At 36.4% G+C, this 15,445-nt stretch overlaps 1 protein-coding gene across 1 annotated transcript; it reads left to right on the top strand.

Annotated features, from left to right (window-relative positions):
- Positions 1-2,093: 2,093 nt before the first annotated feature.
- On the top strand, positions 2,094-15,025 carry DTHD1 (death domain containing 1). Its single transcript, XM_010179587.1, is given in 10 exon segments — positions 2,094-2,370; positions 6,568-7,357; positions 7,865-8,195; positions 8,870-9,049; positions 9,864-10,108; positions 12,109-12,273; positions 12,872-13,161; positions 14,442-14,723; positions 14,794-14,852; positions 14,855-15,025. Coding segments are annotated over 10 exon segments (2,790 nt in total).
- The last annotated feature ends 420 nt before the right edge of the window (positions 15,026-15,445 follow it).

Genomic DNA, 15,445 nt, shown 5'->3' with positions numbered 1-15,445 from the left:
ATTATGTCATACCATAAATGTCACATTCACGATAAACTGGGGAGTTTGCTGGAGACAGCCCTCTTCCTCTCTCTCATGCTCCTTCTTCTTTCCTCTTCCATGGCTGAGATCTCAAGAGGGACTTGTTTACCACCCTAACTCAAGGCCTACTCCCCCACAACACTGGCTAGTATAACTCTGTATATTTTATATTATAACTCTTATTAATATTAGTTTTCATTATTATTATTATCTTATTAAATATATTTCTATTTCAAACCATTAATCTCCTTTCCTTTTTCTGACCCAACTCCCCAGGTGGGGAGGAGACACCAAGTAATAGAATAACTGTATAAACCAGGAAGGTTTATATAGAGAGGAACAATATGGATTCACATCCAGAAGTTGGTCTATGCAATACTATACAGTAAATAAATAATAATACATTTTGCCCATCTTTTTTAATCCTTACACACTCCAAAAATTGGGTTAGGAAGATGACATTTTTCACTTCCTGTACATGAAAATATATGTTCTCTTCAGGGTTTCCATTTTACTAGGAATAATTTGGGGAAATGTGGAGATGCTAGACCAATGATAAATAGGTTAATGAGTCATATATACCTTTTTGTGTTAGCTGTGCAGCACGCTTTCAGTGTGATCAAGAAAACTATAATGTGTCAAAAGGAACTTTACTTTTTAATTTAATGATTACAGCTGGTTTCAGCTTATATGTTTGATTAAAGACACTTTATATCTTTCAGTGTTACTTCAACATTTATACAATGCTTTACATCTTCAAAGCACTCTGCTGACATTACCTTATTAGTTCTTGCAATGCTTAGATGCAATTTGCAGTGTGCTTTTATATCACAGTCCCAATTTAATTGCTATTTAAAGCTGCATTAATTTTATTTATAATGGGCCATAAAAAAAGAATGTTTAACAGGAAAGCCAACAGTTTGTGTAGTACTTTTCTTAAACTACAAAATATTTTGATGTATGTGACACTTCAGCTTTAGCCTCATACTGAACTCTGCTAATGAGGTTTTTCAGGCCTGTCCTCCTCTAGCACGGCATGACGCATTAGTAAGAGAATGTCAGTGGCTTTCATTGCTGTCCTGGTGAAACTCCTTTTCCTGAACTTGCTGGGTGAACTGGAAAGCACTGCAAATACTGTCATTGAGGTATCAGTGCTTAGAGTTCACCCACTGAAGACATTGAACAGCACAGGAGCCCTGCCAGGCACTGGCCCTGCATCCTCTCAGGTTGCCTCCAGGAGCACATGGTTGTGACTCTCTGTGAAAGCCGTGCTGCCAGCTTTCATGGGAGTAACTCTTGGGGACAGTGCTTTTTCCCTGTAAACGCCATATAGTCAATTCTTAATGCTGCATTTAAGCTTAGTGAGGTCATGTTTTTCTCTTAAGTTTGCTTCTCAACTTCCAAAGTGCCAAACAGATTTCAGTCACTAGTTATTTGAACTTTTATCTGTTACTGCTTTTTCTTTATGTTTCTTCTCCTGTTATCTAAACATACCTTAGAAAGCATTGCAAGCTAATATTTATTGCAAGTTAATAAATATTTTTTGCTAATCATAAAATTAGATTTGTAGATTCTTGTACTGCTGAAACCTATATATAATTAAAATACATCATCCAGACTTAGTTTGCAAGGAAAACACTTCCTCATTGTTGGTAACTATATCATTATGAATTCCAGTTAAGCCCGATTTCATAGGTACTGATCATATACAGCCACTGAAGTGAAAAATTGCTCAGAGCTCCTGAAATTTGTCACTACTACGTAACTGAGTTACATAATCTCCCTTAAAGGTGCATGGTGTACATTGGCAACTCTTGGCAATCCTTGCCCAGTTACGGGACAGCCACTCCTTTCTGTCACCTAGTAACTTTTTAATAGTCAACATCAACTCAGAGTTTCTGAGCTAAAGTTTGATTTGTTGGTGAGTGTGAAATACAGTCTTTTTAAACTTTTTTTAAGGTTTTTTAAATGCTGTTTAGGCTACAAACACTAAACAGTCTGAACCAAGGACAAGACCTTGCGGAAGTGTTTGAACTGGAAAACAAATTGTAATAGTGTATTCTGAATATAAAATGGAAATAGCTGAAGGTAAGATTACAGCTGCAGGCAAACCAAGCCAATTACTGGAAAAAATCTGGAACGTGAACTTGCAAGCAAGAGATGTCCTTCTGAAAAGTGATCTGGACAATGAAGGTATAGTGGAGTATGTGCTTAGACTGATCTCTTTAACAAAAGAGCTGAGCAGATCTCTCAAGCAGCAGCTGGGGAACCTTACAGAAAGTATTCAAGAAACCTGCCACTTGCTGAGTGTTCTCCTTGACAAACACAAGGAATTGACTACAAATCCAGGCAAGTATGAAGGGATTTACCTGTAAACAGAATGGACTGGGTATGTTGGATGCTAGGTTCTGCTATGTGATGATACTGGAGGACCTTACCTTTAATTTGTTAGTATTTCAGAATTTGGTCACTCATTAGATCAAATCAGTTGATGTTCCAACAGTTGTATCACACTGTTTTTGAGTCTACTACATGAGACTCAATAAAGAGAATCATAATTCTCATTATGTGAGGAAAAAAAAATAATAAAATTAACTAAACAGAACTGCTTCAAAGGTTTATGTATATTATACTTTGCTGGGTTTATCCTCCTCAACAGAACAGGGGGAGAAAATAAAATGGAAAAGCCTGTGGGTCAATATAAAGACAGGAAAATCACTTACCACTTACCATCATGGTCAGAATGGACTCAACATAGGAAAAAAAATAAATTTGTTTATTACCAATTGAAATAGATTTGGATAGTGAGAAACAAAGGCAAAAAACCTAAAACAACACCTTTCCCCAACCCATCCTTTTTTCCAGGCTCACCTTCACTCCTTTCTCTGCAACTTACCTCCTTCCCCTCCCAAGGAGTGCAGGGGGATGGAAAATGGGGGTAGTAGCCAATACATAACAATTCCCCTCTGTCACTTCTTCCTCTTCACACTTTTGGATGCTCCAACATGGGTCCTGCCCACAGTTCCTATCAGGAACAGCTGTACCCTCCGTGGGCTGCAGTTCCTCCAAGGAATAGCTACCTGCTCTGGCGTGGGGTCCTCCACGGGCTGCAGAGTGAATATCTGCCTAAGACTGGTCTCCTGTGGGCTGCAAGGAAATATCTGCTCCAAGTCAGGAGCACCTTCTCACCTCCTTCTTCTCTGTCCTTGTGTTCGCAGGGCTGTTTCTCACACTGCCAGACTCAGCTCAGTGCTGCAGTGGGTCTATGGCAGAGCCAGCTGGAACAGACTGTGTGCAGCACAGAGCAGCCCTGGCCTCTCCCCACAGAGGTCACTCTCCAGACCCCCACGGCCAGCACCTCACCAAGCAAATCCAATATATATATATAGTCTACAGTCCTCTACAAATCACAACATAGTTAAAAAGATAAAAGTAAATATAAAAAATTCTGCCATCTTAGTGCACAAGTAAACAGATGGAATTTAATTTCTTGCATTTATAATAAAGATGTGGATATAATAATGGTGTTACCTATTGTAAGGACTAAATCCAGATTTTATTCCTGAAAAAAATGCAGGATCACTTTGTGACTAGTGAAACAACTCTCTTTCCACAGGAAAAACATCTTAACAAACATTCATCAAACAACACAGTATATAGACAGAGAAAGAAGGAGACTCCAGGCAGAAAACTTCAGCTATGCCCATGTTTATGAGTCTTTGTTCTGCTGGTTTATAAAGTGTCCTCAACAACAAAAGAACATTTTCTTAAAAAAAAAAAAAAAACACAAAACCAAAAATGGTCTGCTTCCAAGCTCCAAGATCAAGCTAACTTTGCCCTGATGGCCTCATGGCCTATGTGATTATTTTATCAGATTTCTAAGAATTCATTTCCATTCCCCTTCTTAAAAGCTTCTTTTCCTCATCTGACACTTTCCCATAAAACAGTCAGCAAAAAGGTTTGAAGACGGTTATGTATAAAATGCCAGTGTATTTCAAAGCCATGTTATCAAACATCAAAAAAAGCACAGAAAGCAAAGTGTTAGAAAAGCGATGGTGGCAAGGGGGAACATAAAAGAAGGCTTATTTCAAGGTTAACATTGAAAAGGGTCTTCACGCAACGCAGTTGGGTACTGTAAAGTTACAAGGCCCTGTCTTTGCTTGGCTTTAAGCACTGCAGTATTTGAAAAGTCACATTCACAGCAAAGGAAAATGTCATTGTTTTGAATGACCATGTTATCTTCAAATTTGATTTTAGGGAAGTTTAAGGAGTTGTATGATTTGTTTCGGGGTTTTTTTGTTTAGTTTAGAGAACGGAAAAATTCAGCAAGGAAACAGTGTAATTCTGGCAGTTTTGCTGAAGCTTGAACTTTGACTTACAATGAGACTGGGATGTGGTCTTTTACAAATTCTTATGCAAATGAAGATATGTTATTCACAACTCTTTTGCTTTATTTCTCAGCCCTGTTAAACTATTTAGAAGTTCTTCTTCACTATTGTAAAAGTACCTCTAGAAAAACAGCAGTACCTTAGAACAAACTTTTTTTTTAACTACCACTGGGAAAAAAAAACAAACAGTGTTAGGTTTTTTTTAATATAGTCAAAATCCAATAACAAGTCACCTGAGAATTGGAGTAATTTTTAGATTGAGTTCAACAAGAAAAAACTTTGTTCTGAACTTTTCTCTTTGTAGGCCTAAATTAATCAGGTGCAAAGAGAGATGAAAGTGAAAGGCCTACCTAGATCATATAACATCACACATTGATTTGTGATGGCATTTTTACTCAATAAAATTATTTTCTAAGTTGAAAATCTTGAGATATTGATTTACTTCATATGATGTTATTAAAAAAAGAGAACGTAAGCCATTGGTTACCCATGAGACTTGTATCAGCTCTTTCCATTGTCCTTTGCTTGTGTCTCTGTCCATTATAAGTGAAAAGCATACCATACTGCATTTCATTCTGTACAATAGTCTTATTTTTATTGACTTTCACTTGATTTAACCTGCAAAACAAAGCTTTTCAGTGTCTCATTCAGCAAACAGAAATAAGCAAGATTTTTTCAAAAAGGTTTGCAATATACCTAACTAATGAAGACGCAATCCCAGTTACAGAAATTGACAGCATAACGTGAGGGGAGAGCTGAAAGAAATATACCTGAGATCCTTAGAAAGAATACCTGGAAGGATTTCTAAGAAAAGGTGTAAGATAAATAAAATGAGGGATCATGATACAAATAGGTTAAATAGGTTAAATCTTGTATGAATGGTACATAGTGATTGTGTGCTTTTTGTGCATCCTTCTTCACCAAGTACTTTTAGTTATAGACAGGAGCAACCTCAACCATTCCTATAACTGGATGCTACAAACTGCTGAACTTCAGTATTGCATTTGTACTGTTGTTATTCTGTTATCCTTTTGAGCCAGTAATGTGCCCTTGTGGCCAAGAAGGCCAATGGCATCCTGGGGTGTATCAGAAGGGGTGTGGTTAGTAGGTCGAGAGAGGTTCTCCTTCCCCTCTACTCTGCCCTGGTGAGACCACATCTGGAATATTGTGTTCAGTTCTGAGCTCCTCAGTTCAAGAAGGACAGGGAATTACTTGAAAGAGTCCAGTGCAGAGCCACAAAGATGATGGAGGGAGTGGAGCATCTCCCTTATGAGGAGCAGCTGAGGGAGCTGGGTCTCTTTAGCTTGGAGAAGAGGAAACTGAGAGGTGATCTCATTAATGTTTATAAATTTGTAAAGGGCGAGTGTCAGGAGGAAGGAGCCAGGCTCTTCTCAGTGATAGCAAATGACAGGACAAGGGGCAATGGGTGCAAGCTGGGGCATGGGAGGTTCAATCTGAACATAAGGAAAAGCTTTTTTACTGTGAGGGTTACAGAGCACTGGACCAGGCTGCCCAGAGAGGCTGTGGAGTCTCCTTCTCTGGAGACATTCAAAACCTGCCTGGATGCGTTCCTGTGTGACCTAGTCTAGGTGATCCTGCTCTGTCAGGGAGGTTGGACTAGATGATCTTTCGAGGTCCCTTCCAACTCCTAATATTTTGTGATTCTGTGATCCGGTTTTCCATAACAAAAATTTGAAGCTGCTAAGCATCTTTGACATTGAGCCTGTATGTAACAGCTCTGTTACAGACCCCATGCATTAGAATCTTGCAGGATTCAATTTTAGGAAATATATATAATGAATGTTTAGTTTTAAAGTTCTTTCCAAATTGATTTTACTATTATTTCCCAATTCCAGATTGATTGTCATTAAGAATTTAACTGGTGTCTAAAGGTCGCTAGAAAGGTGATCATTAGAGTTGCCACAGTTGTACTTTGTTGTAATTGTACACAAATGTACTTGTCCGGATTCAGATCTTCAGAAATTCACTTAAATTCCATAGAAATAAATGCAAAAATATTAAATGGAAGCCTAGAAATATTTTGTGCTTCATGCACTGAATGGCACTATGGTAGAATTCATCAGGTATGTGTATAAGAGTTTTCACATTTTTGGCTAGCTTTCATAGTAAAATTCCTATTACCTATCTTTTTCCTCAGAGTACAATGGAATTATAAATTGTCTGCAGAAAGTGAAAAATTCTTTGATAGATACAGTCTCACACCTTCAAGAGGCAGAAAATAAACTTTATGCTGCTAGCCACAGACAAGATGATGATTCTCAGATCGAGACTGCTCAAAATGCTTCTAGAGAAATGGATGTGTGTTGTCCTGAAGGAGAAGCAACAGAGTCTGTGCAAGCATCTTCTAGTCCCAGTCAGCAATCCCAAAAAAGTTCTTCCCTGAACAAGACAGAAAGTCAGAATGCTCATCAAATCCAGCCAAGGGAAACTAAAACTGTGGAAGAAGACACCATTGCATCTTTAGGTGAAAATGTATATGCTCGAGATCAGGACCGTGGCAAAAAACCTCCAATTAAAAAGGAAGATGGTGAACACAGACTACTAGTGAATTGCAATGGAAAGGATAAACCTCATGGAGGTAGCTCTGTTTCTGAAAAGTCTCCTGAACTGTCTTTTCAAGATGTTCTTATGAGTAGTGGGGAAGGCACGCTGTCTGGGACATTGAAAGATATTTATGACAGAACTGTCACATATCTTTCTGAACAGGAAAAAAAGGAAGTTGTCAAAGAATCTCCAAAAGGGGTAGAAAGTGAAGAACACAGACTGACAGAGCAAACAGAAGGCAGTAAAATGGAAACAAATAATCAGATTTGTAGGAATGACATAATCACCTTTACATCTTCAGCAGAAACATGGGATCTTACTGCTGTGAATCCTCCTATGACTGATTCTGAAGTACAAAAATCTAGGCACTGGATGAGCAAAGAGTAAGAACATATTATTCTTTTTAGGAGCAGATATACATAAATTTGCTTAGTAGCATACATACAAATATCTGTGAGCCCAGAAACTCAATATGCATGTATTGAACAGCTGCTGGTCATGCACATAATAGCAGTTTACAGTTTAAGCATGCGCAGTGAAGGGATTCCATTTCATCTAAAGTAAACTATAACTTTCTGTTTGCATAGATTTTTTCAGTTTCTCTCTTTGCCCCAGAGGGACTGAGTCACAGCCTGTAAATTCACTATTTCCCAAATTGTTGGAAATCAGTAGGAAAGGATCCAAATTAGTCAGTTTTATAATAATTTGTAAGATATTCTGAAACAAGCTAAACATAAAAATTTTCATGCTTTTCAAATCTATTCATACACTTTTATGAAAGAACTGTACTGCAATGTAGTACATCATTATATTAAAGTATTTAGTTAAAAATACAAGACACCATCTCACCCTAAATACAAAGAATAATATTTTATATTCTCTTTCTCCAGGTTTCTAGTGGAAAAAACTGGTAAGAATGAACATGAAGTAGCTTGTCTTATTAAAGCCTCTGCAACTGCTCTAGAAAATCTCAAGTGTAAGATAGTCAATGACACTAGTTCCTTGGTGGTGGGTGATTCTGAGGAGCTGATCAGCAATGTCATCAGCATTGAATGCTCTGATTATGAGAAAACAATTCCTTTCCCTATCAGCATTGCAATCCCATTTACTTCATGCTTCAGAGGAAATTATCGGGAGATTATGGTGAAGATGACTGATGTGAACTTTCAATCAAACTACGTAACTCCTGTTTCTTTGGAGGGATACCAAGAAAACCATAAGGTTGGTAACCTTTCATCTAAGCACTGTAAAAACATCATACCAGGTTCCTAGTTAAGCCTCTGTGGAGTTATACAAGCAACATTGTCATTATGAAGCCGTATTGCCCACTGTGTGGGCTTAAATTGAACTTTTCTTCCTATTTTCTTAAGAACTAATTCTATTTGAAGCCTACTATTAGATCCTTTTTTTCACTCATAATGTTAAGTCAAGTGGTTGATCCCACAATACTAATGATTGAGTAATGGTTCATTATTTTTATAGATAAATGTAATATGTTCTATCGTTTGATAAAAGTAAAACATAAAGAGAAACTATTTTGCATTCAGATCACAAAGAAGTAACACAACTCTGTGTGTATAAGTCCAAATTCCATCTCAAAGAAACACAGGATGGTTCTTTTTTTTAACTGCAGAATTGCTGCATTGGGTCAGATTCATCAACCAGTTTACAAGCTTATTTCAGTTCACCTCAATCACACACTGGAATATTAATGACATCACATGATGACTAGAGATCACCAGATAACTGAGCATCCAGGTAGCAGTAATGTTTAATTTATTTTCATTTCACAGCTTACTCTGTACGTAGTGCCGCCTTCTCAAAATGCTAATCCGCTGAGGAACACAGCTTCCTTTCCCTCCAATGTACTCTAACCTCACATTCTCTTTATGCAGGAAACATTTGCGGAAGTGAAAATCTATCAGCTGGGTGTTTTTTCTGTGCTGTCATGCTTAAAGAAGGAAACATTTATTGTTCCAAAGCTAGGACTGTCACAGAAGTTGAGTGTGGATTCTAGAATCTCCTTCTGTTACCGTCCAGAAACATTCAGTTCTCCAGCACCCATGCAGTTAAAGGTGAGCTCAAAATTTGCAATACTTGTTCCATAAGTCTGTTATCTGATCAGTTCTGAAGCAAAGATGCCAGTAATGTTAAAGGGCAACCTGTTCCATTATTAGAAGTGAAAAGTGATTGCAGTCCCACATCCTGTATACACAGCAAATGCTTTCCTGTCGGCTTTGTTAAAACCACATAACAACATCAGTAATCAACAGTATCTCTAGCTAAAAGGAACCGCCTACCTTTGTTTAATATACTTCAGAAAACACAGTTGTTTTCAATGGTGACATAAGCATCAACTCCAAACTTCAACTGCTTGACTTGGTTCATGTTAATGAAACAATTTTTCTCTCCTGACCTTCATCAGTTGTACCAGGCAGTGCAACAGAAGGTTTTGTCACTTCTTCTAAAAATTGGCTTCACTTATATCATGTTTCTTCCTTCTTCCATAAAAGCATTGATTCTGAGGTATAGTGAAGGTAAAAGGAACAGTGAAAAAAATAGAGATTTGAAAATTCTTAGAAAATTATCAAACTCTGTGGAAGCTCAGAAATTTCAAAACTTGAACTCAAATTAGGAACAAAACAATAAAAATATTTTAGTCAGTAAAGGTTCCAGTTTTTGATGACTTTCAAGCATTTGGTTGTGCACTGTATAAAGTGCTAATATGTTTGTAGAGTTGCTCCTGGGTTATAGAGAGGAGCCTAAAGTTGTGCAATAGTCTAATTCAATTCCAAAAGATAAATACATTTGTAAAAAAACCCACAACCAAACAAACAAAAAACAGGCATGTAAGAGATTTATTAATGTACAATTGCTTTCCATATTTAGGTTCAGCCAATTGAACCATCACTGGTTTCAACATTGAAAGCAAGACATGATATGTACCATTCAGTGATATCTACTAGTGCGCTGATTTATGTCCAGCATCCTTCAGCCCAACCATTTAACAGCTCAGTCACTATTACTCTACCCTGTCCTCCAAATCCAGAAAACAAAAGGCAAGGAGATGAGAAAGAACATGCGAGAGCTGTTAGTGCTGCAGTAAAGAGGGTTGCTATGGCATATCATCCTCGGTAAGAGCAACTTCACTACAAATTCAACACTTTCAAAACATCAGAATGAATTCATTTTAACAGTTACTGATTAATAATATTTTGTATTAAAATATATTATTTACTTAATACAGTCTGCTATAATTTGAAACACTGTTAGATGCACTAGAGCAAATCCCCAAAATTCTCATGCTATAGCTTCACCAGGAAAGTTCATATAGCATTTGATACATAATCTTTAAATATGCTGACCACTATATTTCTAGCAGGGATCAGAATGAAAAATGTGTGGGTTTTTTTCAGCAAGAAATATCCAGCCATTTTCACCAAAGCCAAACACTGAACATAGATAATAACCATGTCTCAAAGCTGCTGTGATCATTACTTTCCTATTCAGTGGTTTGACTACCCTGGCCTTTGAATTTTCTGATCTCAACTTCTACACATTCCAATGGCTACCTGAGTCAAAATTTCTAACACAATGATTTGGAGTAGCTCCATTTTGTGGTAATTGCCACACTGCATAAAGGCCCAGATTTTTCCAAAGCACTCACTATAAAATTTCTAAAACCTAGACCTTTTGGAATTTTGAAAAAAGCTTTTTGAAAAAGCTGACCAGATGTCAACAATATAAATAGTGCTTTTCACCATTTCACACAGGACAAAAATCAATCCGAACTTACCATTTGATTGTTGTTCTTGCAGTTCTGCTGCCATGGGCAACTCCAGTTTCAGAAAGGCTTACTGGGATTTCTTGACAGGGGATAGCTCGGGATAAGCTTTAAAGTACTTCTACTTTAGGTCATTAAAGAGTTAGCTTATTCCCACCATGCTAAACATTGTCTTTTCTTCAAAATTCATCTACCCACCAAGATTATGATTATCTTGAAAATAAGTGAGGTACAGATGGAGAAGGCAGACAATGTTCCAGCTATCCATGTCTGAAAAAATTCTCTTATCATGTTTTTAAGAGCTCTATGCTCACAGTGGTCACTTAGACTAGATATCCATCTTCAAACTTCAGATTTGAAAGGGTGCCCATGTCAGTTTACAGGAGATTCAAATTTCATTTCCTGGACCAAAAGCATTTCATTGTGTGGCAGTACCCTCATGGCATCTGTCTGTTCTTAATACCAGTTTAAATGACACTTCAGATTCTCAGTCAAATCATATCCATGAACAGACCATGGCTTGATTGCCTATTTCTATACAAATTCCTTGGAAAATTACACCAGTGTTTTCCTGTATTTGCACATAGGTTGAGGCTGTAAGTTTGAGAAATGCTTAGGCTGTCCGGTCTGCAGTGTTTTCTTTTTTTAATTGTACACAGGATGTGCATTTGAGGTGAATAGGCTATTGACATACAGTTTTAAAAAACCTGTTAAGGAGACGTGTGTGAGAGGAGAGGTATGTGCTTCTGTAAAATAAATGTGATGTTTTATTCATTAGGATAAATTATCTGGACCACTGTCATGTCACAGGTGCTTAATTCTAAGTGTAATATCAAAGTAATCACCGGATTTGAAGAGAAGCTATTTTTATTTTCCCTGTTGAAAGAGATAATGGATAACAGTCATGTCTTATTTTCTAAATTCCTTTGTGGTTATTGAGTAATATTTTCTTCTGAAAGAAACAGTGGGTGGTTTGGGTTTTTTTTTCAGTTATCTACTTCTAGAGAATCTACATCTTGATGAATGACTCAAAAACAATCCTTGATAATTGCTGTGTATGATATTAAACAATAGATTAAAGTCATTTAGATTGAAACACTTTTCTTTTTTTTCCCCTCTTCTTTCTGAAGAAACAATAATTTAAAAAAATCTTAACAATCATATTACATACTCTAGAGTGTAGTTCCAGATGTAGATCTTCAGCAAGGTGGGAAAAACACATATATTCCTCAAGAAAAGTAGAAGTGAAAGCAAAGTTACATATACAAGTTTATGCTTGTACTTATTTATGTATAAACTGCAGAATTTATTTTTCACTGTACTTTTTCCTATAATATCTTGTCTTTCCAGGGCTGTGAGTGCTTCTGTGAGAAAAAATGGAGAGAATCTCAGTGATACTTTGAAATTACTGGGTCGCAGAAACAAAGAAGAGGGGTGGAAGGTGTTTGATGATGTTACTATCCAGAATGCACGGAATGGACTTGTATCATTTGAACTAAATGAGCATTTAGAAAGGTTAAATTATTAATTCATTAATTCATTATTAGATTATATTTGCTAAAATATTTACTTTCAAGTACAAGGATCAATGTAAATTAGTAGAGTTAAGAAACATCTGGTAGTAATTATTGTCTTGACAGCATCTTTCTCTACTTTACAATATAAAATCATATAGACTTGTTACTCATAATTACAGAAAATATAAATTTAAAAAAATATTTATTCATCTATAGACTTTACACAATGTAATATATACAAAACTTGAAACAGAAAATGCAGGTATTAATCTTAATTTGAAAATGTGATTTATTATTTAGCTCTTTACAAAACCATGATTTTTTTTTTAAATTTCTTATTAGGAAATATTCTCTTACTTTCATCTAGAATTCATGTGTATTTGAATTCATAGATACAGAGCCAATATACTCTACACTACAGAAGCAGGAAAATTTCCACCCTTTCATGTTGGAAACAAGAATGAAAAGGAGGTAGCAAAAGGTCTTTTTCAGGCTGAGCCCAGTATTATTTTGCATAACAATTTGTTAGCAGTTGATAAAATGTTTTAAGATAGAGCAATTTATGTTCTTGTCCATTTTTTTTTTTTTAATTACAGCTTTTTTGTCATTCGCCTTCTGTTCCTCTTGGAAAACACATATCTTCTCCTCTTTGCTCAGGCTATGGAAGAAGCTGTACGTAGTACAATGGCTAATGTGATACTGTATCATAAAAGAGAAAACCCCCATAAGATAGTAGTTTCGCTATCTGCTTCCAAAGAATTGACCTGGGAAATTCAAAATCTCCATGAGGAGGGCTACTTTGGTCCCCCAGAACCTACACAGCAGTTCCCATTAAGAGAAGGAAAGCAGATTCATTTCAGATTTAAGGGCAATATTTTTGCTTCAGGTAAGGTAATTAATTCATGCATCTGGATGAACATTATCAATCACCTCAGATGTTCAGAAATACTGTATGTGAACATTAGTAGATTGTGGTTAGTCACAGCACATTCAGCTCTTCCGGTGTTTTGTTTCTTGTAGATGACAGGTGCATGGAACTACATGGGAACTCTCTAACTGAAAAATAAAATGTACTAGATGAGTAAAATCCTGATCAACCTGCTCAAGATGACACTGCTTTGAGCAGGACAGTTGGACAAGATGATCTTCAGAGATCTTTTCCAACCTCTGCCATTCTCTGTAACCTGGTCCCTCGGAAACAGCTAGTATTTTATAATTTATTTCAAAAGTACAGGATTCCATCGATGTCTTTTTACTATAAAGATCTCTTTATAGGAATTAAACAGATTCCCAACAAAAAGAAACAGTCTGCTATTTTATCTGTGTAAAGTCATATAAAGTGAGCAAAATTAAACTCTGAAATCCAGGGCAAAATTTGTTTTTTGTCAGTTGCACTATGAATTGGGGTGACAAGAGAGAGTTGTTATGCCATTTGCATTAGCAGCTTCAAAAATTCCATACAGTAGCTACCACCATTCACAGATTTGCTTAAAGGGAGAAGAGATAAGAAGCCTCAGAAAAATTTTCACCTGAACTTATGTATAGTCTCTTCTGCCAGTTTTGGAAAGAACATATAAATATATATTTGGCCCTGTGATCATTTTGTACATAAACTCTCCCATTAAGAATTCTATTTACCCTATGGAAAGGATTATTCTTCAACAAGAGAAGTCTCCAGCCTCCAAGGAATACCTGCCTATCTATGCAATGGATATTGTTATAGATGTATCAATTAAAATGGAATAACAAATTCCAAAAATGCACCTACCTCTCATTTTGCTGTTGCAGATAGATATTCATCCTGAATAACCAGAAAACTTATACTTCTAATTCCATTCACAGCACTGTTTTAGTTTTATTTCTTTCTGTATTATATACTTTATCCCCTTCCATGTTCCTCACTTTTCAACTTGTAGCACAGCCTTCATCGCTTATGTCCAGAATTCAAGGGCAAAGGGCTAATCATGAAGACACTTCAGCTATTGGAGCAGGCTGGCAGGAATGTTTGGATGTCAGATGTTGGATATAAAGTAATAATAATGAAACAGAACAATCAAATGTTATGTGATTTGCTCTATTTGAGTCACCCTAATGAATTATTTTAGATGCCACCCATTGAAATACAGTGTAAAAAATTATTTTTTTGTTTTTTTGTATGGACTGCAGAGAATGGAAAAGATTTTGGAAATGTCTACAGGCTGATTTTTCATTCAAAAAGAAAACCCAGGCTGGAGCTCCAAATTAAAGAAGTGGATGAATTCGGTAACCACAGTTCACCTCATTACAAAGGAACAGCAGTGTTTTATAAAATCACCAGAGAGATGATAATCAAGGAATGGGAACAACCCTTGCCATATGGTGACTATCAACATCAGTCTCCACTGTGTAAATTATCACTAACGTTACCAAAGGTGGGTTTCTTACTTAATGATGTTAGAGATCTTTCCTGTTTTCCCTTAGTACATATTTGTTAGGCAAAAGGATCTTGGTATGATTTTTGCTTTACACATGTAAACAGGAGCAGTTCTGATCCATCAACAACGTACAAAACACCCTCAGAATTTGTCCTAGGAGATCGAAGGGACTCTCATCCAAGCATAAGCTTAGAAAAAAAATGTTTAACAGAAGTTTTTCACCCATTTGCTCTCCCCAGGGGGTATGACCCTGAGAAATTACTTCTTAAGTTTCAGTTATATACTTCTTGTATCCTTGTGTTGATAGTGCAGAACTACAGATTGCAGGAGCATTAACTGGTTCATGTAATCTTTCTTCTATCACTTGATTTTCTTATTATGCCTGATAAACCTCTGCAATACAGCCATGTGGGCATTTATCTCCATCTCTGGTAAAAGATATTGCTACATAAATTAATCTTTAATACTCCTGCAATGAAATCTCATTTTAATCTTTTCATAGATCCTAGGTATCAGCACTCTCTATTGTACAAAATGCTGCTGCTAGAGTACTGCTATAAAATTTACATATATTTTAATATCAAAATATGTACAGTAACACCTGGTCTAAATCTGTGTTGACAAGAAGTAGCATCTCTCTCTTTTTGAATTTAATTGACTTCACTCTTCCTTATGCTATCATCTACAAATAAGTCTTTTATTTCATAAGCATATTATCTCTTGATTTCTCTCTCATCTCCATTCTCTTAAGTAAAA

Source organism: Mesitornis unicolor, unplaced genomic scaffold (genome assembly GCF_000695765.1).
Source record: "Mesitornis unicolor isolate BGI_N332 unplaced genomic scaffold, ASM69576v1 scaffold21582, whole genome shotgun sequence".
NCBI classification, from domain to species: Eukaryota; Metazoa; Chordata; class Aves; order Mesitornithiformes; family Mesitornithidae; genus Mesitornis; species Mesitornis unicolor.
This window is presented reverse-complemented; position numbering and strand designations above follow the sequence as displayed.